General features: G+C 35.3%; 1 protein-coding gene across 9 annotated transcripts in view; it reads left to right on the forward strand.

Moving 5' to 3' along the window:
* DMD (dystrophin) overlaps nucleotides 1-26,325 on the forward strand; it is a 1,095,710-nt gene that overhangs the window by 274,305 nt on the left and 795,080 nt on the right. For 8 of the 9 annotated variants that reach the window (XM_037376983.1, XM_037376984.1, XM_037376980.1 and 5 more), the window contains exons 8-9: nucleotides 3,617-3,798; nucleotides 4,773-4,895. In XM_037376983.1, the coding sequence (XP_037232880.1) occupies nucleotides 3,617-3,798; nucleotides 4,773-4,895 (305 nt within the window). The remainder of the gene's footprint in view (nucleotides 1-3,616; nucleotides 3,799-4,772; nucleotides 4,896-26,325) is intronic. The other variant, XM_037376986.1, reaches the window with a different exon arrangement.

Here is a 26,325-nt window from a genome sequence, read left to right on the forward strand (position 1 = left end):
TGATTTTTAAAATCTCATGTGGGTCAGCAGCAAATAATATTAAAATAGTGTGTTTGTGGTTGGTTGGGGTTTTTTTACTACTGTCGTCATGGAAGCAAAAAGTATTAGGGGATGTATAGGATTTAAAGTTACATTTTTCAGTGTTTTCTACTTTGTGATTACCTGAAAATCCTACCTACTTCTTTTGAGGACAAAGGATTTCTTGTGTTTTTAGGGCTCAAGTCTTATCTTGCTTCTTAGCACTGTGTAAGGTAAAGTATATGTCAGAATTTGTCTCCCAGTGTAAAGAAGCCACATCAGCAATTTGGATACAGTAATATAATCTTTCTGGCAATGAGGCATGCATTTAAGCTTTCTTCTTTCAAAGCTATGTTGCCACTAGTTTGATAAAAAGAGTGAGTGGAATCAGCACAAATAATGTCAGAACTGATATTTGGTCAAAGCTTCGAGAAAGCTAAATATAAATAAATGGGCATGGCTCTATTATAAGTAGACATGTATTTGAAAATTGGAAGCAACATTTGCATGAATGTTTGTAATTTTCACTCTGTGGGTGGCTGTATGTACATAATGTAACACTGTATAACGAAATACTAGATTTTGCTCTTGTTGGTTGACCTGTACAGTACTTTTTAATATGAAGCTTATTTAGGTGTTTTGTATCATACTCACTTTCACTCATCTCTTAAAATTGCTTCTTTCCACCAGAAATTGGAAAGTTAGAAGGGAATTACTTGTTGAGAGAACATATGGATGCAGGAACAAACCAGTACAGTCAGGACCTTGTTCTGTATCCTAAAAAGGAGTTTTGTTTCTTTCCCTATAGGAGATGCTTAAAGAAACCATGCCTTAATAAGTAAGCCTGTGGATAACAAGTTGTATCAAAAACTACTTCTGTGAACAGTATGCTTCATGTGACATATTTTAGTTTGAGTACCAGAAAGTCACTGTTTTCTTTTGGAAAATATTAATCTGCCAGCATAAAGTTTTCTACAGTAGAAGATTTCTATCAACAGCTGGAAAATTTATGCTGGAAACTTTTCCAATACGTTTGTATAACTGTATCTTGTTAAAGAGATGGTGTGGTTTTCAGAGCTCTCCAAAGTCTTTCTCATTCTTGCTTGATGAACATGTTAATTATGTAATTTGTGTTAATGCTATGATGCTTCCCATTTTACACTCTCTTTTGACTTGTCTAATTTGTTTTTATTTTTATTTATTCTTTTCAGTCCTATCCTGGATGTTCATTGTACAATAATATGGATGAAAATATTCAGAAAGTATTGATTCTGAACCTGAATTTGGAGATGATTTTTTTTAAAAAAAACCTGGATAATTCTTTTCTTTGTTCTTACTTTTTCTCTCTAAACTCGTATTTGAATAATGGCATAGTCTACATACGTTGACTTAATTTTTTTAAATATCTTCTGTATTTTCTGAGTTGGAGGTTAGTTTTTAGAAGATGTAGCTGGGCTTCATAGGTATTTTGCCCCCAGAACTGAAAGCAGACATATTTCTAAGAAATTAGTGAACTTCCTTGCAAGCTAGTTGTTTAAATTTAAACTTATTCACTACCTAACTACTAGGACTTCAAATATCCAACTGTCTTAACAGTTGGTAAAGACAAGGTATTAGACAAGGATTCAAAATGAAAGAATTATGAAGGCAAAGGCATAAGACAGGATAGAAGAAATCATTCCTACTCTGATAATTCAAGAGTCTGCAAAAAAGAAATTTGAGAGGCAAATTGATATTCCAGGCTTTGCAACAACGGCTGTTTAGCTATTTGTTGTGATTAAATAATCAAATATTTTCCTATTTGCCAGTGGATTCTGGCAGGTGCATATGTAATTTTTATTTGTCAGATAGAATGGGCAAACAGTTTTGGCATGTATATTGTTTGCAAGGTACTTGTTTTATTTATTGTGTGATACATTCGTGTATATAAATGATAAGGTATTTGCCTATTTGGTTACCAGAACATTTTGAAAAGGAAAATAATGAACAACAAATGGAAAAATTGCAGCTGGCACTAATGTCTATTCTTTCAGTGTGTACTCTTGCCTGTATAATGGCATGGATATTCTTGTAAACATCAATTACTAGTGGATGCTGAGGATAAAAAATGGTGTTAAAATATTATTAAAAAAAAATAATAATAATATGGTGAGAGCAAAATACTACCTGGACTGAATTCTATCACAGGAGCGAAGCCCTTGGAGACTGAGGGCTGTAGTGTGACTAGATTTGGAAATGGCATGGGGGGGTTGTGTGTTTTTGTGTGTGTGTGGTTGTGTGGTTGTTTTTTTTTTTTTATTATTAATGAGCAAATCCTGTATACTGTGGCCACTGAGAATATAAATCTGATGGGGGTGGGGATGCTGGAGGAAGTATGTAATTTTTTCAGCCAATTCTAAGTAGAACTGAACCTTCAGCTCTCTTTCGTAATGTATCAAGCAAAGGTATGAAGATAGGTCAGAAAGACAAACTGAAAATATTGATAGGACATTTCCAAGTGTATGTGAAGCTTTTACCATAAGGTGCCTTCCCTCATGTATTGTGCATTCTAGGAAGAGAGAATGAGATACCACCCAATAGCATTATTGAGTCTGCCACAATATATCAATTGGTTTCCCAAAATTGATCCAGGACAGTAAAAATGCATAGCTCTTGACTTTCTGCCAGCAGTCACGTTAAAACACTTAGGGAATTAATGATAAATTTCTTGTACAACAGTCTTTTTACATCTTGATTCACTATAGACTGAGTGTAGGAGTAAATGTCAATAGCAAATAACAAAGTAGCTACTTCCAAGAGCTGCCATGCCTTATATTTTTACAAATTGCTATTGACTTGAAATACTGAGTCAGATATACCACTTTTCCTGCTGATGTATATCATGGCTACGTGCAAAACCGAAATCATCATTGTGTTCACATGAAGTTTCTTGTACTTAACGCTAAAGTCCATAGAGATTTTATGGTCTTTTTTTTTTTTTCCCAAAAGAGTTGTTCTATTATGTATCTTAATGTCTGTGAATACCCTGTTCCTTAGATGTTCCACAGACTTCATGAAGAATATAAGATTAAGTAGAATATAAAAGCTATGTAGCTATATTAGAGGTCAGCTTCAATAGTTGTTTTGTATGAATCCATTCACTAGAAAAACCTGTAATTTTTATTCCTATGTCATTGTCATATCCGATGACATCTAAATGATATGAAGAGAATGTACAAGGCACCACTTTGAAAATGAGCTTGTCATTATTTTTAAATGCAGTATTTATAGAGCATAAGAAAATGCACCTTTTCCTATGTGTAGTCCTGCTTAATGAGGTCATAGTGTCAAATTGTATACTGTGTGCATATTGACCAAAGAAATATGGATGGAAAGTTTCTGTCAAATGAGATAAGTTACTGGTATAAACTTTGGCTTTTCATTGGTATGCACATGTAGTCTGTAATTTTGGAACTGATTGTAAGGTTCTAATTAGTCTCTAGAGAATTCACATGGACAATAGATTGCTCATTAGTCTATCAACTTCCCATGAAGATGATTGGTTATTTCTCATGTCTAATGTGGAAACTGAAATGTTGCATGTTAATTTGCCTTCCAGACGTTGCAACTGCCTGTCCAGATAAGAAGTCGATCTTAATGTACGTGACTTCTCTCTTCCAAGTTCTGCCCCAGCAAGTCACCATGGAAGCCATCAGGGAGGTGGAGATGTTGCCACGACACTCAAGGGTCACTAGAGAAGAGCACATACAAGTACATCATCAACAGCGTTTTTCACAAGAAGTGAGTTGTTTCACTTTTGTGCTTTCATCTTGCTGCTCTGAAGTAGTTGTTTCCCTTATCTACCCTGTAAGTGTGATGTTAAATGGCCAATGGAAGGCAAAAAAAACCCCACAGGCATAATGGACAAAGTCTTTTCACCACAGGCAAGTCAAATGTACTTGTCTGCATGAACATACTTGCGTACTGCTTTTACCTGCACTGGGCTGTTTTAAAAGTAACTATTCAGCAGCTAAGTGCGTGGCACTTCTTTTTTGCAGCACTGGGTGTTTTGAAGAACACAGAAACTGGTGGAGGTCTGCTTTAAACACAGATGTAGAATTTATTTTTTTACCTTTAATGGAGTATAACAGTTGGCATTTCTGCATATTCATGATAATTTTTTAATTTTTTAGCATTTTATTTACACTGACTTGTGTTTTAAAATCATCTGTTCTCAGCTCACAGTCTGCCTCTCAAAAAGCTCATGTAATACTTGGAATTAATTTATGCTTGCAATGTTAATTACGGTTTTGACTGAAATAATCAGACAGCTTCTGCTGAAGTCTTTAGTGGATTTTAGGCCTAGTGTACTTGTCTGAATTCAATCTGTATCTTGCTTTTGGGATGCTCAGTCTCTTTTAGAGTACTGAGTAGATGAGTATTGTCTCTGTTTATTCAGGATGTATTACACGATCACTTGGTTTTGAGCCTTTTCTTGTAAATCATAAAGTACCTTCAATTTACATTGGTGTTCTGCCATTATTGATTCCTGACAGCTTGTTGCTTTTGGAAAGGATGTCCAATTAAGTGAGAGCATTCCTTAATATCATCTTATTTTTGACTGTTGAGTACCAACACTGTCCTCGAATAATATAAGTGATGATGACATTCCTACTTCTTTTTCTTCAGCTGCTCTTAAAATCATTACTTTACTTCTATAATCCATAACCTTGTCCATATGTTTGTTCTTTCCACCTCTAATTTCTTCTTTGTAGATCACAGTCAGTGTACCCCAGGGACCTTCACCACCTTCTAAACCACGGTTCAAAAGTTACACATATGCACAAGCTGTGTATGTTACGTCCCCTGACCAAAAAAGGAGGCAGGCTCCTCCACAGGTCTGTTAATATTATGATTTGTTTTAAAAACTGTTTTATTAAGCTTGTGCTTGGAGTGAAAGAGTTTGTGCATTTTGCTTATACCTGATTTTGATTACCTACTTTTTCCAGCGTTTTTTTTAGCATCTGTCAAGTGGTTACTTATTACTGTGTGTTTCAGCATAGTTGGCGGTAGGTGTTATGCTGATTGTTAGGGATGAACAGCATTCAAAAAGTGTCGTTTGAAGGGAAACTGCTTCCTTGTAAAAGTGATTTTCAAAAATACTACATATATCACTTTAAAAGAATATTAGAAAGACAAATAATTAAAAAAAACCTGTATTTGGCATCTAATTATTATATTTCTGTCTCAGGTTTGATTATAGAAAAAAATAGAAACCATTAGATGTGTTTTGCTTTTCCTCACCTTCATATCTATTTAAAAAAAAAATAGTAGGTAATAACTTCTCTTAGAAAGTTACGGTAGCTGGAAAGAAGAGAGAGGAAACGTTAATTTAATATTATTTAGTGACCTGGATTATTAGATTATAACAGCTGGTCATTTTATCACAAGTGACAGCATGTCAACATTCAGTGTTTGAGGCTTTTTGCCTTTTTAAATAGCTTGCAGTAGTTCAATAAAATTTTGCTTCAGCAATCCATATAATGAGATTTCAGTAGTTAAAATTTTGACAGCTGTGTAGCCAAAGGTCACACTGTGCAATGCAACATGCTTTCCTTTCATTACTTTGGGGGAAAGGATCTGCATGTATTCGACACTACAGTATGAGTTCACTTGTGCAGACTTAACTGTATCTAATCTCTAAAAATATGTTGCAAAATCACACTTAATTTCCACACTGCATTTCCAAATCTACTCTTCAAGTGACAGGTATTTGACTGGATAAAGAGTTCCTTTAAATACTCCAGGAAAGAAATCCGTTGCACATAAGCATGAGCCCCTGCTACATTTTTCTAACATCAAATGACTTGCAGTGATGATTAATACAGCTTTTAAACAAGATGTTTAAAAAGGGTAGAATTTATTTGTTCTACTTAGATACTATACTGATAATGAAGAAGAATGAAGAGTCATGATATAGCTTTTTTTTTTCTTGAACTACTGTTACTGTAATCGATTGTAGGTTTTGTCAACACCCCTCCATCAAGTGTAATGTACATGTAGATGTTAAAATGTACTAAGAAAATATTGTTCTATTATTCAGTCTTCATATTGCATTCCAGTTTTCAGATCTCACCTTCCTGAATTTGGAAGCTTTGTCTATTACACTTATGTAATAACAACTACTATAATATTCTAATTCTGCTGATTTGGCAGAATCTGAAGGCCTAACTGAAATTGGGTCCTATTGTGCTACAGCCACAAAAAATATTAACAAATGAAAAGCATTTCCTTAGAAATCCTGAGTGAAAATCACCAATCACAGTCTCATTATAATCAAGATAAACTTGTATTGCAAATGGTACCAATTTGTATCTCATCTACAGGATAGGCAGCCCATCTGCAAGAAGGGCTTGAAGGAGGATCTGGGGAACTATAGGCCTGTCAGCCTGACCTCGGTGCTGGGGAAGGCTATGGAGCAGGTCATCCTGAGTGCCATCATGTGGCACATGCAAGGACAGCCAGGGGAACAGGCCCAGCCAGCAGGGTTTTAGGAAAGGCAGGTCCTACTTGACAAACCTCATCTCCTTCTATGACAAGGTGACCCACCTAGTGGATGAGGGAAAGGTTGTGGATGTTGTCTACCTGTTAACTTAGTAAAGCCTTTGGCAGTATCTCCCACAGCATGCTCCTGGAGAAAGTGGCTGCTTATGGCTTGGAAGGGTGTACTCTGTGCTGGATTTAGATCTGGCTGGATGGCCAAGCCCAAGAGTGGTGGTGAAAGTAGCTAAATCCAGTTGGTGGCAGGTCACATGTGGTGTTTCCTAGGACTCAGTATTGGGGCCAGTCCTGTTTAATACCTTTACTGACTATCTGGATGAGGGGATGAGTTCACCCTTGGTAAGTTTGCAGACAACACCAAGTTGGGGGCAGTGTCCATCTGCTTGAGAGTAGGAAGACTCTACAGAAGGATGTGGACAGGATGGACCAATGGGCTGAGGGCAACTGTATGAGGTTGAACAAGGAGATGTGCTGGGTCCTGCACTTGGTTCACAACCACCCCATGCAACGCTACAGGTTTGGGGGATGAGTGGCTGGAAAGCTGCCCAGCAGAAAAGGACTTGAGGGTGCTGACTGCCACCTGAATACAAGCTGACAGTGTTCCCAGGTGGCCAAGGCAGCCAATAGCATCCTGGCTTCCAACTGAAACAGTGTAGCCAGCAGGACAATGGAAATGTGTGTCCCCCTGTACTTGGCACTGGTGAGGCTGCACCTCAAATACTGTGTTAAGTTTTGGACTCTTCACTTTGGGACAGAGGTAGAGGTGGTGGAGTGTGTCCAGACAAGGTCAATGAGGCTGGTGAAGGGTGTAGAGCTCAAGTCTCATGAGGAGTAGCTGAGGGAGCTGGGGTTGTTTAGCCTGTAGAAAAGGAGGCTCGGGGGGGTGGGGGGGTGGGTGGATCTTATTGCTCTGTACAACTACCTGAAAGGAGGTTGTAGTGAGGTGGTTGTGAGTCTCTTCTCCCTTCTAAATAGCAACAGGACAAGAGGAAATGGCCTTAAGTAACACCAGTGGTGGTTTGGATTCGATGTTAGGAAAAAATTCTTCACTGAAAGGGTAGTGAAGCATTGGAACAGGCTGCTCAGGGGAGGTGGGGGAGTCTCCATCCCTGAAAGTATTTAAAAAGCGCTTGGATGCGGTGCTTAGGGACATTGTTTAGTGGTGGATTTGGCAGTCCTCGGTTAACGGTTGGACCTGATGATCTTAAAGGTCTTTTCCAACCTAAATGATTCTATGATTCTATGAATATGGCAACTCAATATATGCATATCTTAATCAGTGGTAATGATGGTTTTGCCTCTAACCATGTATTTCTTGACGAATAGTCATCATCTATATATTAGAACAAATTTATAATCCTGATAAAATAGTGGTTGGTAATTTTTTTTCTAAATATTTGAGGCTGATACACCTTAATAATCCCATTATTTTAATTAATTCAAATAAATATTATTTCCTTTTCAATTATCAGTAGCCTTCCAATTTTCTACCACCTATAGTATGATTTTTGGATGCCATGATTGGTATTGCAACGGCCAAGTTGGATTTTTCAATAAATTCTCCTTCTTTAGGTGACTGCATTAAAGAAACCAAGATGAAGTAAACTTTTTTCATCGGATTTTGTAAAGTTTAATAAACTTTCTCTGATTCCCCCCTAGTTATCAAAGAAAAATGCCAGTAGATTTTTACTGTGGTCTGCCAGTTTCAACGGTATATTGGGTGCTCTCATTGAGAAGCAAGGTTTTCACCAAGTATGTTGGTCTTCTGTTGAAATGTACAAGTAATTTTTTTCTTTTAAGATCTCTGCAAACTTTCACCTTACAGGACGTGAATATTACAGTTTCCTCAAGAGAATCAAAGAAAGAATGTAGCAACTATCAACAAAAAGTCTTTCATCTTCTAGAGGTTCTAGCTACTGAGATTGATCTCAAATGTCATAGTGTTTAATTGGGTGATTTTTTTAAAGTTCTGCATTTGTAAAAATGGTGCAATAGGTTTTGTAGTCTGAGCATGAGCCAACTGGAATGCAGAAGAAAAATAAATTAAATGCAACTCCTTTCCAAAGATTTTGAATGGTATCCTGCAAATTTGACCATATATGCCATACATTTACTGCATATGTCAGTTGTCAGAAATTGTATAAATAAAATGAGCTATGAATCTCTGAGCTCCATATGGGCAAGAAGCAATAACATTTCCTCTTACACCATCATCTGTCAAAGTCCTTTCCCTTCTATCTTCTACCCTTGTCTATTCTTCTATGTCACATTTCATTTTCCCCATCCTCACATTTCCTAAGACCTTTACAAGCTGTGCATCTTTAAATTCACCCTTCCTTTCTGAATTTTTATTCTATTTGTCACTCAAAAGTATACTTGCGAGCCCTAATATTTTAGTTGCACGATTTTTGGCCAGACAAGTTTTGCTTTGCTTAACTGTGACACATCTGAGATTCAAAGAAAATCACAGTTCTGCCAACCTGTTGACTTTGGTGCCTTCTTGTCGTTTGATCTGTGCTTGATCACTTCTGGTTGAAGTAGTTGCCCTTTTTAACTGCTATTGTCAACATGAATGGCAGTTGTGCTAATGCTCAGGAAAAGGTTTCCTCAATAGTTTGATAAAATTTTCGTTCATAACTTCAGATAGCATTACTTCATTCTAAAACTTAGTCTATTAACTATTTTTCCTACTGATTAATGTATTTAGACTTGACATTAGTAAAGTAAGACAGCAAAGATAAGATTTTCTACTTCATATGTTAGTCTAACCATATTTTCAGGCCTCCAGCTGAGAATTATCAATAACACCAGAAAAAAACCCACCAAAACCAAAACAAAACCCAAAGAAATACTTCAATGCTGATATAGTGGCAGCAGCACATTTTGTTCACATGCTCATGAATAGGACAGAAAGTTTGCTCCAGAGCCGCCTCTTTCTAAATGGTTTTGCTGACCCTCATCACTGACAGAAGCTTCCTTGACCCCAGTAGCTTCATCTCAGATTTCTGTGCCTAATTTTCTACACAATGTCAGAGGAGGCATTTATTTTAACATACAGTAGATTTCAGAAGATTACCTGAAGTGTTGGTTAAATGTATATGAATATGATGAAAATAATAAGGATTGCATTTTCTAGATAGAACTACCTCTGGTGTTATTTGCACTACTTTTGTATGACTTAACTGAATTTCCTATCCTGTGTAATGCCGTCCCATGGTTGAATTTTATTTAGCTAAGGTAAAACTGAAAAGCGTTTTTAAATATGATAGCTTCAAAAAATGTGTATAGATACGCATTGCACCCTTGAAATGCCTGTGCCCCAGCATAGCTGTAATTTTGAGGAATTAGGTTAATGATTTACTCTGTTAGATACTGGTAAGATTTCTGTGGATGTACCCTCAGGATGTACCCTTTGTACCCTCAGGTGTATATAATACTCTTAATGGTAAAATCTAAAGTATTTTTGGAGCATGGCAAATATTTCTCTACTTGAAATGCAAAAGTTGGGTTTTGAGAAGTGGATGAAGAGAGTGAAGTGCCCCACACACAGCGTATCAGTGGGAGGTTCCGTTTCCTGATTGGCCTTTTGCCCAGATCATTACACTGTGAGAAAGGGGATAATCATGGGGTTTTTCCCCTACATTTATAACAATAGCATTAGAGTATATTTTCAGGGTCTGTAGGAAATGCCATGGATTCTTTGTCGGTTCACATTTGTACAACAGGCAGGTCTGCATTTTTGCCTGAAGTAGTGACCTTTGAAAAGGCCAGATTGCTTATCTCTACTGATTATTAAAGTGCTGGTTTCTTTCTTCCCCCCAGTGATTTTGATGCAGTATACACTGTGCACTGTAACGCTTGTGCAGAAGGCTCTCCTTCTAAGATATTGCAACATGTACTTAATGGTTTTGGTGTGCATGTACAGACTTCAAGTACAAGTGTACAGAGGAAGATACTAATGGATTCTCCATATTCATTCCAAACAGCAAAAACATTTGTCTCTGTATATACAGTAGTATTAAGGAATTTTGCTTTATAGGTTCCTGAGATTTAAAAGTATTCTAAGCAATATCATTAATATGGGTACATTAGCCTGAGCTGATCAGTGAGCTAAGGGGACAAGTAGGAAGAGATAATACCTTTTAAATGAACAATACATTTGGGGTGGGGGGAAACACTTTTTTAGGTGTTCAGACCTTTTTCAGAAATTCCAGTTATGAAAGCCCAATAAAACATAGCAAAAATAAGAACATCAAAAATATAAAAATGGTGTGAAACAATATGGTGTTTTGAACTTATCCACGCTCTTTCTACAGAACACATTTGTTTTATTAGAAATTAGTTTAGCTCTAGCAAAGAAATAATACATATATTTTTGAGGGAATAAAACATTTTTAAAAATGCAAAAGGAAATGTTAGTTGCCTGATAGTGGTCATTAGAGTGGAAATGGTGGTTTAAATAAACTGAGGGTGATGTCGTAAGCCATCAAAATGTAAAAACTCCAAATATACTTTTTTAAAAGGGCAGAAAATGAAATTTTGCTTATGATGTTAAAGTTCAAAGTTATTCATATAATAGGGTATACTCTTACAGAATGAGTTCTGCAAAGTGTTTTGCAAATAATTTGGAAAATATAATGAAATAAAGTATGTTTATCTCCCAAGCATGAAAAACACATAAGAATAAAGATATATATTCATGTGTCATTGTTCAGAGAATGTAAACCTTAAAGCATAGGTTACATTAATGGAAGTGGAATTGGCACGTGTGTTTAGAGGAAGTCCAAACCACAAAAGTGTAGACAGGTGAAAATATGATGTGCAAGTTTCTTGTTTGATAATTTATATAAGCAGTCTTCCAGTCTTCTATTTTTCTATCTTCTTTATTTCTACTATGATCTTTCACATCTGTTTCTCTCTTTGCTATTTAGCATCCTAGCTAATGTAGCAATACATATGCAACTTCTACCAAAACTGCTTTTTCATCTTCATTTTTACAAAATGGCAATTAACTTACGTACTGTTGTCTAGTACCTTGTGTCAGCTTCTGAGCTGCCATTTCTTAGATACTAGGTTTGATATTTCTTCAGTCTAAAAGTGTATGAAATAAATTTTCCTGCCTTTCTTTTTGAAGGAAAGTCTTCTGTCTGTTAGTTTGAAATACTTTTTTTGTGCTTGTTTCAGTGAAGAAGGCATCTCAATTTCAGTTTTAAATTTTTTGTACAAATAAGCAAATCTAATATTTTTTATCTTCATTTTATTCTGATCCTTTGCTTCTGAAGTATTAAAAAATGAATTCCAAAAATAATTCTATTGTCTGTCAGAAACAAATACCTAAAACAGAGAAGGGAGAGGGACAGCAGAGATAAGAAGCTCTAGAGATGTTCTTTCCTTTAAAAACTAAAACTCCAAACCCACATCATGCATACAGTGATTGTGTGAGGAGCATCACCACATAGGGCAGCAGCTTGAGATGCAAGTAAAAGACTATCAGTGTGAAAACGGGAGGATGAGATGGAACACAGGGGATCAACTGTTATGGGATTAACAGCATGTTAATGCAAGCGTGTGCATGCTCTGCTTTATGTTGTTTGTGCCAAGATGTTATTCTATTCATTGTAGTCTGTTGGCTATTTTTCTCATACATTTAACATTCCATACACTTAACAAGTGAACTTCATTATTTAGATGTTATACACAGAAGGAGAGAGTGACATTTTCATTAATAATTTTGACTTTTTACATTATCTAAAGAAAAGAGCTTCCCCCCCCCCCGCCCCATATAATAGCATCATTACAGAGTGAGTGTGTTGAGTCTCTGCATGAAACCTGGCTAATTTAAAACATGTTTGGCTTCTGGTTTTTTTGTTTGGTTGGATTTAGTATTCATTAAAACTTCGCACTGGGATAATAATTTAATAAAGTTAGTAGCACTGTACTAATTTAGATTATCCTTTCTCAAGGCTGGGAAAGGGACTAGAAAATAGGTCTAGGCTGATAGTACATTGCCAGAACTCAGAAAGGGACTCCCCACTCCTTGCTTGGATGTCTTTTTGCTCTGGGGATCTGAATTGCTGCCTTTCCCTTTGAGTCAGTGGTAACTGATCTGCCCACTCCAGAAGCAATTGTAATTTGATAGCCATCTAGTAGTCATTACTTAATCAGGTGATTATTGTAGTTTTTCTCTACAAAAAAGCTGTATGTATCACAAGTGCATAAACTTGTTGTCGTCTTGAACAGTTCCTTTAAGTTTTCATTGGTACTGTTTTCATTATACAACTGCTCTGTTGATGCATTATGACTTACACGGAGAAGACTATCAATGCTTAGCTTCTTTTCACCTTTAGAGTGGATTGTTTGCTATTCTGGATACAAACATTTCCTGGTTATATGCTTTAAAAAAGTGTACTAGGGTTTATGTCTCAAGTAGTCCCAGTGAACTGAATGACAAATACTTTTGCAATTTCAAAGCAGAATACACTAAATATACTCCTAAGTGTAAGGGCTACACTTTGAGGTGTTTGCAGGCTTTCCATTTTGGCTACATTTATTTTGTCCTCTTAATTTCTGTCCTTTGACTCCAGTGTTTTAGTGTTGGTGACCCAATGCAATTAACTTGTAAGAGTGAACTAATGTAATGTGTGAGCTTTGGGCTTTTTCATATGGGACTAGTGGTCCATCTACCTTGATTAGCTAGAGAGAGCAATACTGCTGACATAAATATTTGAAGAATTTTTTTTTAGGTGGTGTTACTGTATACAACTCAGTCTCCTTGGAAATTTTAGTAGTGGTATATTGTATGAAGAGGAACTATTTAGTTTCAGTTACCTAAAGAGGCACACATTTATTAATTCAACTTAAAATACTTTCTCATTTCAGTGCTATAAAAGTTTGAAAGCAGAAGTAGAACATAACTTTTTAAAAGAACCTTCTCTCTTAAAGCAAAAGTGATTTAAGAGACATGTCAGACTACGTATCAATAGGCAGAAGTATATATGATAATTTCATAAAACAGGTTTTTTACAGTTGGTAGTGTAATTTCCAAATGTTGAACTTATATTTGTCTTAGTCTTAGGGTAAAGGCTTTAAGCTAATAAAAGTCAATCCAATATAAACCAGTAAATATAAACAGTTTGGTTTGGGTTCATAAATGGAAAATAAATTCTTCAATTTTATGTTTTTCACTACCAGTGTTTAATAAAAAAATGGCTGATATTAATTGTTATATTCACAGAAAATAGGAGAGTGGAAACGTGTGCTATTTGTAAAAATCATTAGGGGAAATGCAATGGTCCTGTACTCAGTTTATACTCAGTTTACTTGGAGTAACTTTTTGAGTTTGAATTTGACAGTAGGATCAAGAAATAGAGATTCTGTAACATTGTGTTCCTTCTTAAAGGAATTGAAGTGTGAGAACAATAAATGACAAGATGCTTGCATAGGTTTTCCCACCTGAATTACATTTGCAAATACTGTGAGGAGTAAGAAATTAATTCCACTGTACAATTTATGATGTATGTTACTCCGGCCACTTTAGGTCATTATGCAATTTTCAGTGTGATTACCTTTTTAAAAACAATCTCTAATCTACATATAATATCCATTCCTTTCAGAACATTCAGTTTCCTTCCAATATCTGTGGTCTTAAAAAATTAGCTTCATTATTTCTCTGACCTCATTTATTCCTACTCACGTTCTTACACAATGCTCTTGTATCTTCTCGTTGTCACCAAGTAAATGCTTTCTCTGTTATGCTGTGCCTTGTTTTGCTACTCCTAGACCTTTCCTGGCTCTCCTGTCTGATTAAAATTCAGTCTCAAAATCGTTCTTTACTACTCTACAAAGCACTGATGGCTTTTAAACTGAGTTTTAACAACTCGTTCATGTTCAGCCTCCTAATTTTCCCAATTTTAACTTCTCTTTTCACTGTTCGGCCTTGTTTCTGGCTTTGTTCCCATTCTGTGAGCATATACTATGGCTACTGCAATGGATATGTGAAATTTTATTAAATTTATTAAATATGTTATGGCATTTTATGAAATATGACTACATTCCTGTATATGGGGAAGTGCAATAATGGTTAGCAACATTTCACCTGTAAAGCACCTGTAATTTTTTTTCTGCCTCATGAAGGATGTCAGGCAAAAGTATCTAATGAAATATGTATAGATTCTGTTTCAACTCATTTGAAGAAGTTAAATAGTTAATTTAGTTCTAGGAGAATGTATCTAAAAAAATAATAATACAAAGAGCTCTGCAGTTCAGAATTAAGAAATTGGTTTTTGCTAGATCTCAACTGGAAAGGGGAAAAGTGGAAGATTAAAAGAAGTGCTGAGGAAGAAAGACCAAATGTGGAGAAGGTTATGGCTACAAAACAGTACATTTATAATGTATTTTTAAATTATAATTTTTGAGTAATTAGTGTCTGTTAAAGAATCTAGGAGCTACACATCAGTTGTACATTGTCTCTAAATTGAGAATTTAGAACCCTGTAACTCACTGTTCTTGAAGTATGCTTTCATCCCACCTCATTAGTAATTTATTTGAAAAGTGATTTTAATACACAAATTCTCTCTTAACAGAACCTGAAGGTAAATTTGAGTCACATCACCACAAATGACATCATTGCAGTTACATTTCGCTTAATAAACATATTTATATTCTAGCACTTAACTGATGCATTATTTAATATAAGCCTCAAACATGAATATATGAGAGAATAATGGTCTTTAGTATATATTTGTATGAAGCTTTGGGTTGCCTTCTTCTTTTTGATTATCTTAAAATAAAAAAAGGGGTTTAGTTTGTATCTGCAAGAGGAAAAAATAATAGGATTCTACTAATTCATTAATATGCTACTTGTATATATTACATATAAACTAGAAACATGTTACCTCTCAAATAGCACTTACGGTTCAGTATTTCTCTTGTAGGTCAGCAGCATTTTTCATACCAAAAATTTGAAAATAGCACATGCAAAAACATATAGCTGAAAAAAAAAATAAAAATCTACAAAACAGACTGTTTGAAAGCTTCCTAAGGTGCCTGCATTACCCTAAAATGTTAGGTTTTGCATTTGAATTCACAGTGCAAGGTTTTACTCCACAGTTAATAATTGAAGTGACAGTCACAATATTCTGTTGCAATTACAAAAAGATGCAGTTATTTTTGTTGAAGGTAATGTCTTTTAATTATTTTTAAATTTTCTTCACATCTTCCTTTATTCTGTGTGTGTGTGTGTGTGTGTGTCAGATGACAATATAATTGTGAAATGCAGGAGGGAAAGGCAGCCAATAAATAGCTTAAACAAGAATAACTGATAGTTATCTATACATTTTACTTCTGTTTCCCATATCATGGGACTTTGCAGGCTGTCTTACAAATAGCCAAGTGAATGTTAAGGAATGGAGCATGAAAATATACTAATTTCTGCTTTCATACCCTCCAGATAAATTTCAGATCCTCTGTACTAAGTCTGTGTGACAACAGAATAGTTTAAATAAGTCAGAGCAAAGGGGTTTTCTTCCAGCATTTTATTCTGTTCCCTGCAGTGAAAATAATGGATACACAGGAACAGGAAAAGAGGTATGACTGATTAAAAGTATTGACACATCCGTGTATTCTCACTTACCCTCCACTGATTCATGGCTCAGAAAATTCCTGAGCTGGAGATGGTGTCTTTATATTTAAAAGTCCTCAGTGGATTTTTATCCTTTTCTTCCATCCAGTTGTTTGTCTTTGTAAAAATTAAGCAAAGTTCTTTATATAATTTTCAGTATGTCCAGAAATAATTCTTGGTACTTCTTGTTCTTATTATCTACTGAAAATATTTGTAATATTTTCTATATTATTATCTAATTTATAAACCTGAGGCTGTGCATTCAGAAGAGGAGAAAAACCCTATTGTGAGATGGTTATCAACTTGTCTCATTTCCAAATTTTGACTTATTATTCAGAGCATGTAGCTACAAGCAAGGTAGTTATGCTACAAAATACCCAAAACCATTATATCACTTGAACCTCTTCTGCAACAGCTTTTTTGTTAGCTTTTAATTTTCAATTGAAAATATATTCTTTGAAGTGGCTTCTGCTGAAGGGGAGCCTCTTTAATAGAAGCTAAAATATATTTGGGGAAGGTTTATATGTAATCAGGATAAACCACATAAGAGCCAAGAATGGGATATTCAGCCTATTCAAGCAAATTTGACTATTTAAGATTTTAGATGACTTTGCAATACCACCTTTTTCTGATAATGCTTTCCAACTATAAGTAACAAATTACAATGTAATGTTGATTACTCTGAATCTCCAGGACCTCAGCCTCACTTCACAGACACTAATTAGTATGTCCTCTTATTGGCTCTTGTCTTAGAATCTTCATTTCTCAAAAGAAAGAGAGTCATATTATAGGTATAGCTCTTTATAGTTAACTGCTCTTGCTATTGATGCTTTTGTAGGCATTTTGATATTGTACTGTGTGACTATTTCAAAAGAGTTTTGGAGTTAAGTATTCTTACTATAAAGACTAGATGGTCTTTAATAAAAATCCTGAAGAGAAAAATTATGGCTTAGTAGTCCAAAATAATAGCAGGAATGGTAGCTGGCTGTAATGATTAAAATAATTTGAAAAATTATCTTCATTTTCTTATGTTAAAAGACAGTATAGATTGTGATATATTTGAGGTTACGGCTTGGATTAAATTTAAAAAAATACACTCTGAATTATTTGCTTTTGCTGGTTAAACCACAGAAAATAAAGCTAAATGCAATGCAGAATACAAGTCAATTAAGATCTATATTGTTTCAGTTATACAAAGAAAGTGTGTTAAAGTTTTGTGTTTGCAGGCTATTTCATCTTCTGGTCTTTATAGTGTAGGGCTTTTTACTCCCTGCGTACCTCTGTCACAGTTTGTTTGGTAAGTTAGATTTTGAACTGAGGAAGAGACTTTAATGAAAGTGTTACTCTGGCATGAAATCTATGCATTTTCACAGGTCTATAGGTTCATTGCATACATGTGTCCAAAACCATTTAGTTTGTTTAATGTGGCTTCTGTGCTCAAGCCCAGCAATATCATTCATTTCATTCATCTTCTGAGGATGGAAAAAACAGCATTGTCACTTGGTGAATTTAATGGATTTTAGTTTTAGATTGTGAGCTGTATTAATATATATAAATAATTAGATTTAAATTCTATCTATTTTTATAGACATTCATTAGTGATACTTTTTCACCAGCAGCTCTGTTACAGCACAGGTATCTTTTGTGAGATATACTGAAAGGTGATCTATTCTGTCAACAGCTTCAGCAACAGAAGCCTGGTTGATCATATTTGTTCAATCTGTTCAATCAATTAAAATTGCCTAAAGTGTCCTCACCTTTGTAAGAACTATCATAAATCATGGCAATTTGAAAAACAAAACAGGCTTACTTTTTTGTAGCTGATTTTGCTGGCCCATGATCAGCAATGTCCTGGATCCATTGTGTACATGGCTCACAGGCTGCAGATTGCTCTTCCAAGTAAACTAAACTGGAAACATAGTACTGTGCTTATAAATTATGCTTATAAATGAAGGATTGAAAGAATATGCAACCTGGAAAGTTTAATGGTATTTAATTGCTCTTTGTATACTTGATTTCATTTTTTACTTACATTTTTAAGGTCATGCTGTTGGATGCAGTTTCCATTTTCATTTATCAATATTACTGATTCTGTAACTGTAAAATAAACAAAATGTTATGTGTTAAAGCAATGACCTGATATATACTATGGGAATGTGTTTCCGTAGTTTGTATTATATTTCCCTGATTGAGTTCAAATCAGTACAGTGCCCACTGGTAGAGCCTCTAGGGAACCCAGAAGGTTTGCTCCTTCTCATCTATGAGGTCTTTTGAAGTAGAGATTCTCTCACAATGATAAAGTCATATTAAAAAAAAAAAACCAAACAAACAACAAAAACAAAAAAAACAAAACAAAAAAAAAACACCAAAAAAACCCCAAAACCAAACAAAAAACCCCAACCAACCTTTATGTACAAATTTTGCCTTTTCCACCCACTACTTCAAATCTATTACTGTCTTGCAACTAGATTAACCTATCAGAAAGTGAGTACAAAAATTTTTAGATGCTATAAAATTTCTACATTTCAGTCCTTTGTTATTGGTGATTTTAAATACCTTCTCAACTTCTGGTTCTCTTTTGTTCTTTACCTGTGTAGCTTGGAATTATCTCTTTTTTAATTATTATTATTCATTTTCTTAGCTACAGTTGCTTTCACTTATATGTAACATCTTTTAACATTTGCCTCTTATTAAGCAAAGAAGCATGTAGCTGTGTAATAAGATGCTTCAGAAAAGCATGTACTCTAACTTTTTCCAAAGGAGAGCTCTCTACTGCACACAGCCTTGTAATACTGCCAGCTCATGAGACTGTGTGATTACTCTGCTTCATGTTCATAGAGTGCTTATAATGATACAACTTTTTGTAACTTCACCAAAAGGTAATGCTTGTGAGAAAACATTGTAGATTGGGTGTGTTTACCTCATGTTGAATTAAAGACTTGAGACAAATCACTTAATTTGTTTCTGAAGACCAGATTAGGAAGCAATGAACTGTTTAGTTGGTATTGTAAAATAACCATCCATTTCTTGAAAAGCTCTCACACCTCCGTGTTCTTCAAGTGATCTTAAATTAGCCTAGGGGTAATTGTTATTTCAGGAAAGGGTTCAAATTTAACCAAGCTTTAAATCTCTGCAGAATCATAAATTTTCCAACCTTCAGAATATACTTAATTTTTAAAATCTAACACTATAGACACAGAGACCTATGAGACCTAAGAAGTGGAAGCTAGAACCAGCTGCCGAGAAAAATGGGTCTAACCTGAAGGGTTGGTGATGGTGAACAGAAAATGCTGGAACAAGGAATCTTTGAAGTATGTTGCTCAAAAATGCCACTTCAGAGGTAGTGATGGAGTTCAGAATTTGTACATTTATGTTTTGGGTTGACATTGACTACCTCCCAAATGAAATTGAGCATTTTATGTAGCATTTCCAAGGGATGGAATCACTTCTATGAACATTTACTTAAGAAAAATAGTTTAAAAAATAAATCCATGGAAATCACAGACACAAAACAGGTTTGCCCTCCATTAAAAGAGTATTATTAAGGTTAACTGCTTACAAGCAGAGAAAAAGTACAATTCGGGTTGCATGGGTTATTGTAAATTCAGTCCTATGTAGGTGTGTTATGATAGAGCTTTTATTTACAGCATTGATGTCCTTATATCCTTCAGTGAACTGGATGAGCCTGTTGTAAAAGGACATGTGGACTGTATGATAAAGGAGACTGTTGCTTTTATGAACGCTGATTTGTTTACTGCAGAAGTTAGAAGGTAGACAGAGAGGGGTTATCTCAAGGTCTTCCTGAATTGCCCACAACTGTATGGGCAAGGGAGAAAGACGCAGTTCAACTACTGCTACACATCTTTTCCTTTTTCTCCTCTGTGCCTGTTGCATAGTTCTACTAACCTGTTGCGTATCTCTCTTCTTCCATAAGTCAGCACTGTGCTGGACAGTTGTGAAACATGTTGAATAAAGGAGCAAGGGGTTGCAGAAAGACAGCTCCATGACTAAAACAGTTGAGTGCTGCTCAGGAATATTCTCCACCTCAATTACAGTCTCCCTATGAGCAAAGTAATCTTTCAGAGACGTTCCTGATGTCTGGGTATGTTATATGTTGAGATCTAAACCAATGAAGCACTGAGCACTTGAAAACAACTGGATTCACTGGGAAATATGCTTTGGACTAAATTATTATATAAGACCCTGAGAAATGAGGCCACATACACCATGAATCAGTCACCTTGAACTATTGCATATTTTGTCTTTCATTTCAACACATGTGAAATAGAGGGGGATATGTGGATGTTGGCTGAAGTTTTGGGACTGTTGAATAGAGGAGGAATCACCAATACCCCCTAAATGAGTATTGGAAAAAACCCAAACAAAGAAACAAACCAAACCAACCCCCCCCCCACACACACACACACAAAAAAAACCCAAACAACAAACTCAAAAGAAACAAAAAACCCCCCACAAACCAAAAAACCCAAACTGTGTAAAAGCACAATGAGACAAGGATTTAGGTTTGCACACTGAACAATAACAGTAAAACACAGTATTAAATAGACCCTTATTGAATGTGGCCCACTCTGTGCACCAAATGGGATTAACTCAATTTTAGTACTTTTTTGACAGTTGATCTTACTGTATTGGTGCTCCTTCATAGTCTTATGTAACTTTTTCCTCGTGATCCCTTTTGAGACATTGAGCCAAATGCTCAGGGCAATTTTCTACTGGCAAAGAATGTTTCCTGTATGTCATTGTATTTGTTAACTGGTTTCCCTTTATCCCAACAGTTAATTACAATCAAATGTATCGAGTGGTCCTCTTTTTTGATTTCTGCTGCTTTTTTGCATAGTCCATTTGAATTTAATTTGGCTAAAACACAATTTATCTGTCTCCATCCCATGTTCTTGTTTATATGTTGAATGAATTTTCTGCTTATGGAGATTTTTAGAATAAGATTTAATTAGCAGTATAGAAGGTCTTTGTCAGAAAAGTCTAAGGTAGCTGTTACTTAAGTCCTTATTACATTTAGGGTTTACATTTTAAAAATTAAAATTAAAGTGACCATTAGCTATTCCATCTTGAATATTTTTAATGCTACTGTGTGATACCATGATCACAATTCAAATTTTAAGGTGGACTGATCATAATTAATGGATAAAATTACATTTACGTATTTTTATGTACATGACAGTATAAAACACGATAGATGTTTGTTCCAGGGATATGAATCTGCTGATCTGGAGCTACCTTGTTGGTAGCGCTACTGGGAACAGACCCCAGGCTTCTTGACATACTTTCAGGACCCTGTTACCATTTACTGCTGGAGAGTTCTGTGAAGGGTCACTAACTAATCGTGAAAATTTACTCTAGGGTGAAAGTTTCAACTTTCTTTTTGTGAAGAGTAAGTTTATTTATGTGTTATGTAGAGACCAAATGATCTCACAGTCTACTGCTTGACATGCCAGCACCTGAAATACACATCTTCTTAGAAGGTGCCTTGTACTTGGATCAGAAAAGGGAAGGGCTGAAGAATATTAGGTAGACTAGGCATTTCGACAGGAAGAATCATGATTTTGTTGTAGGTGTGTGTTGAAAGCAATTCCATTCAGTCACAGTCAGTTGATTTAGACATCCACATCAAATCATATTACTGTTTGGAGCCATGATTCTTAATTGATTGAATAGGAAGTGCCTTCCCTAGAGAGGCAAGTACTGTGTGTCTTGTCATCAGCAATACTTCAAACAGCAACACATTTTACAGTCAGAACAAAAACCTCAAAATAATTAAAACATTAATTTTCCCTAGAGAGTTAATAAAATCAGTCCATTTTGATACACTTTGTGTTAAAAAGGATCAAGCAGCTCTAACCAAAACCTGCTTTGATACTTTTTCCAAGTACAGGTGTGTTGAAGAAAGCAAGCTAAGTGGAAACTTTTTTTGTGAAACACTGACTTACTTGACCATCTATGTAAACTAAAACAGCTTTTTAATTGTTAGAAAATTAGATCATTCCAGGTAGCTTGTAGCCTTGGTTCCTGTCTCTTAATACTATCTTGTCCTCACAGTTCCCAGTTTTAGTCTCTTTCCTAACCCAAATGGTTCCATTTTTTTCACTTTCTTTCAGTTGACTTTAGCCAAATTCTACACTCCAGGTCACAAGGTGCAAATTTTCTTTTATATCTAGTAAATTCTTTATTTGTCTTTTTCAGTCTTTATTTCTACCTGCTGTACCTAATAGAGTAGTTGGAGAGATTAATTTTATTTTGCCCATTTCCTGTCAATGGTTTCAGCATTTTCTTTCCTTTGTAATGTACTTTTTATCCTAACTGCCTGGCTCTGGCTTTTTTTCCTCACAACGTGCATTTTGCCTAAGCTCTATTGATTTTTAAAGGACTAATAATCTGCTACATCGCAAAACTGCAGTTGAAAGGACAGGCCAATGCATCCAGGTGAAAATATCTGTAGTACAAATGGACCCAGAGAAAATCAGGTATTAAAAATCTAGGTTGTCTCAACTGAGGAAGCAAGATCTGCAATTTTTCAGATTTATGATAAGGCCAAACCTAGGTGGTTTTTCATATGTATAGGAGAAAAAAAATAAAAAAACCCAAACAAGCATCTTCCTGACCTAAGATGTTTTCATTCACAAAGGCAGGTTTGAAATCCTTAATGAAATGAGCATGTCAGCCTCATTTAGTGGAAAAAAACCCCCACATACTAATAACAGTCTGACCAATGTTATCTTTTTCATTTTATTAACAGGAGTGACTGAACTATTCTGATGTACATTATCTGTTAAGAAAATATACTCTTGATTTTTAGAAAGAACATTTTAGCATTTAACATTTTAACAGTTATAATTTGGCAATTTTAAAGATACATAAAATAGGATTTTGTAATGAGAAACTTGGAGGAACTGAAAGAATAAGCAGTGGTATCAGTCTCACCTGGTAGGAGGGTGAATTATGCGTGCTACTTTCTGAGACTGTAGTCTTGCAAAGGGAGTTTTCAAACTGAGAAAATTACTCTGGACTTAAATTTGCCTCTACTTAAAAAAAAATGTTTCTTTAAAATTGTATGTCTCTGACTTTTAAAGCTCTAAATGTCTGGATCCAGATTCTGCATCTTTTGCAGTAAGGCAGCTTCTGAAGGAAGTAAATATATAATGTAAATAAGAGTGCTAGAATGAACCCTAAATGTTTACTGCAAAACTACTTCCCAAAACTGCCCAACTAATTTCTAGAACTCAGAAGCCATCTTTATGAACTAATGAAACATTCTTGGAAAATTTACTAAGATGTCCAATCCGTTTCCTCCCCTTAGGAACATAAGGCAGTAGTAAGTGAGGAAGACTTCATCCCCATGCTTTCTTACCCTGAAACAGCTGCAAGCTCGTGGTATGAACTGTGAATTAATTCATACAGCTGCCAGGCACACATCATTTTCCCAGGCTTCTGAAGATCAAAGGCTTTTTATTTTCTCTCCTTACACTTTAAATTAAAGCTTAAGAGTCCTTGCGGTCTTCCAGCCCCCACACCCCAGCAAAAGATGATGAAGTGTGCAAAATTTCAAATTTCTATCTTTTCTTCTAGATATAATTCTTTGATGTGCAGCAGCAAAGGAAAAAGAATGATATTCTAGAGGACAACATATGGGTCCAGAACATGTTTTTTCCTCCTCTGTCAGTCCATAATAACAACCAGGACTATTTTCCATGCAGAAATGACTGGTCATTTTTCAGAACACTCTGTGATCTGACTGACTGGCTGACTGGTTCCTAGCTAGATGTGATGCAGTTTTTATCAAGCATCAGAACTTTTAGTGTCTTTTTTCCCCTTAACGCTTGTGTCATCATGCATGCGTTGTTATTCAATATATTACTCTCTGTAAATGTTTTGCTTTGATTGCACTCAAGCAACTTTGGTTTGTGTAATAATTAAATACTTTATTAATAGGTTTTAATTCAAGAATGAAACTGCATGCCTATTTAAGCTGCTTTTTTTTCCTAAGTATATTCTTCCTAGCAATATATGACTATAACGATTTAACTTCAGCATGTCCTAATTGGTTTTCATCCTTTTAAGAAGTTATGGTTAGAAACAGCTGTTACAACTTCTATTAGATGTCACTATTATTAACTCGGTGTCTTTTCTCTCAATGTAGTGTATGAAATAACTTAAAATTCTACTTTTTGTAGTATTTTAGGAATTCTGAGTAGATTTCGTATAAATTCAGAAATTACATTCACAGAAAGCGTTGGGTTTGTGTTGTTTTGTATTTTTTAAATGGATTTGCCTACCATTATAATCTGTAAGAATCAGGGGTTTTATTCCTGTTGGTGTTATGTGGATTACTTCAGTGTGGATTATTTTTGGTGCTGTAGGATCTGCATAATTAAATCTAGTTTTCATTATGGGATGAATAATCTGTATGTACATTAGTATTAGAGGCACTTTTTTTTGGTTTTGCTTTTCAATACAGAGTGTGTGGCATAAGCATTAGGTCAGTAGTTGTCCACTTCCAGGTATGAATATTTAACTTTGTTTCATTTACAGATGAGCCAACTGTCTGAATTTCCACTGATTTGAGTAGTTGTTTTTCATTCCATATGCATGCAGCGTGGGGAAGGATGTACAACTGTCTTTCAGAGAGCCAACAGCATTGACAGAAGTAGTGAAGATGAGAATATAACTGGATTTTAAGATATATGTGTTTAGTCAAGCAAAAAACAACTGTTGACTCTGAGGCACATTTTTTATGTTTATATATTTTTTACAATGTGAATATTCTCTGCTTATATAGATTCTGATCAAGGTGGCCATTGCTCTACTATGGCTTGTTAATAGAAAATGTGCTCACAGAGGCAGAAGAAAATTTAGCACATTTTTATGAAATGTTGTAACTATGGCTTTATTTTATCAATGAAATTAGTGAGGGTGTTTTAATTAATTTGATGATCCCAGGGGGTCTCTGCATATGTCACTGTCAAATCTGAATGCAAATACTCTACATACTCAATGCACTCTAGAATTATGGAATGGTTTGGGTTGGAAGGGACCTTAAAGATCATCTAGTTCCAAACACCTTTCTATGGCCTTACTACCGTTTCAGCTTTTGATGATTATTCTATTTTTTCTTTTCCCTAAAATGCATGGGGAAAGAGAAGGTATAATGATCTAGTGACTTTATTAGGCCTCAGCAATTGAGAATTATTCAATTGTGCTACCCGTAAAGGAATATTTTCTTCTTTTTTAACTATTTGTACTTCAAGCAGAGCTGATATCTATTCCTCTGCTTTGTCATCTCATGCTGATCCCGGCTTTGCTGGAAGTGGTACTGTAAGATCTGAAACAAAGTGGAAAAGGTGTTGTTTCCTCTGTCTACCAAATATAGGGATTACTGACACCATTTCACAAAGTCCTTTGGTTATACTTCCTCTAAACCTTTTCTGATTTCCTTATATTAGAAAATGGCCATTTTTAAAATAAGAACATACTTTGGAATACCTGCTAAGAAACTCTTTTCGTTTCCATTTATGTTAGTGTTTTCTTTACACTTCTTCAAGAGATAATATAATGGATTGGAACTTAGTCTACACCATTTTGCCATCAAAGTTCATGAGTCCAGATTTTTCAATGCAATTCCATGTATTTGTGATATCATGAGAGAAGAAAGTGAAAATGTAGGTCAAGGTAACTAGGGAAAATTATAATGAGTAGTCACTCCTCAGAAAAAGAGTTGTTAGAGGGTGCTTAGTTAAACACTTGTCATACACAATACAATATTCAGTACTGGATTGAGAGAAGGATTTTCAGATGGAGAATTTTCAAACAGATGATGGAGATCACCTGTGGTGGGTTGACCTTGGCTGGACACCAGGTGCCCACCAAGCTGCTCTATTATTCCCCTCCTCAGCGGAATACAGGGGGAGAAAAAAAAGGTGAAAATTAAAAAAAAAAAAAAAGGAAAAAAAAAAAGTATAATGAAGCAATTGCAAAAGTTGCATGTGCAGAAGCAAAGGAAAACAAAAGATGTTGCTCTCTGCTTCCCATCAGCCAACGATGTCTGGCCAGTGCCTGGGAAGCAGGGCTTCAGTATGCATAGCTGGCTGCTCCAGACAAGTATCATAAATAACAAA

The sequence above is a fragment of the Falco rusticolus genome, chromosome 2, assembly GCF_015220075.1.
Source record: "Falco rusticolus isolate bFalRus1 chromosome 2, bFalRus1.pri, whole genome shotgun sequence".
NCBI classification, from domain to species: Eukaryota; Metazoa; Chordata; class Aves; order Falconiformes; family Falconidae; genus Falco; species Falco rusticolus.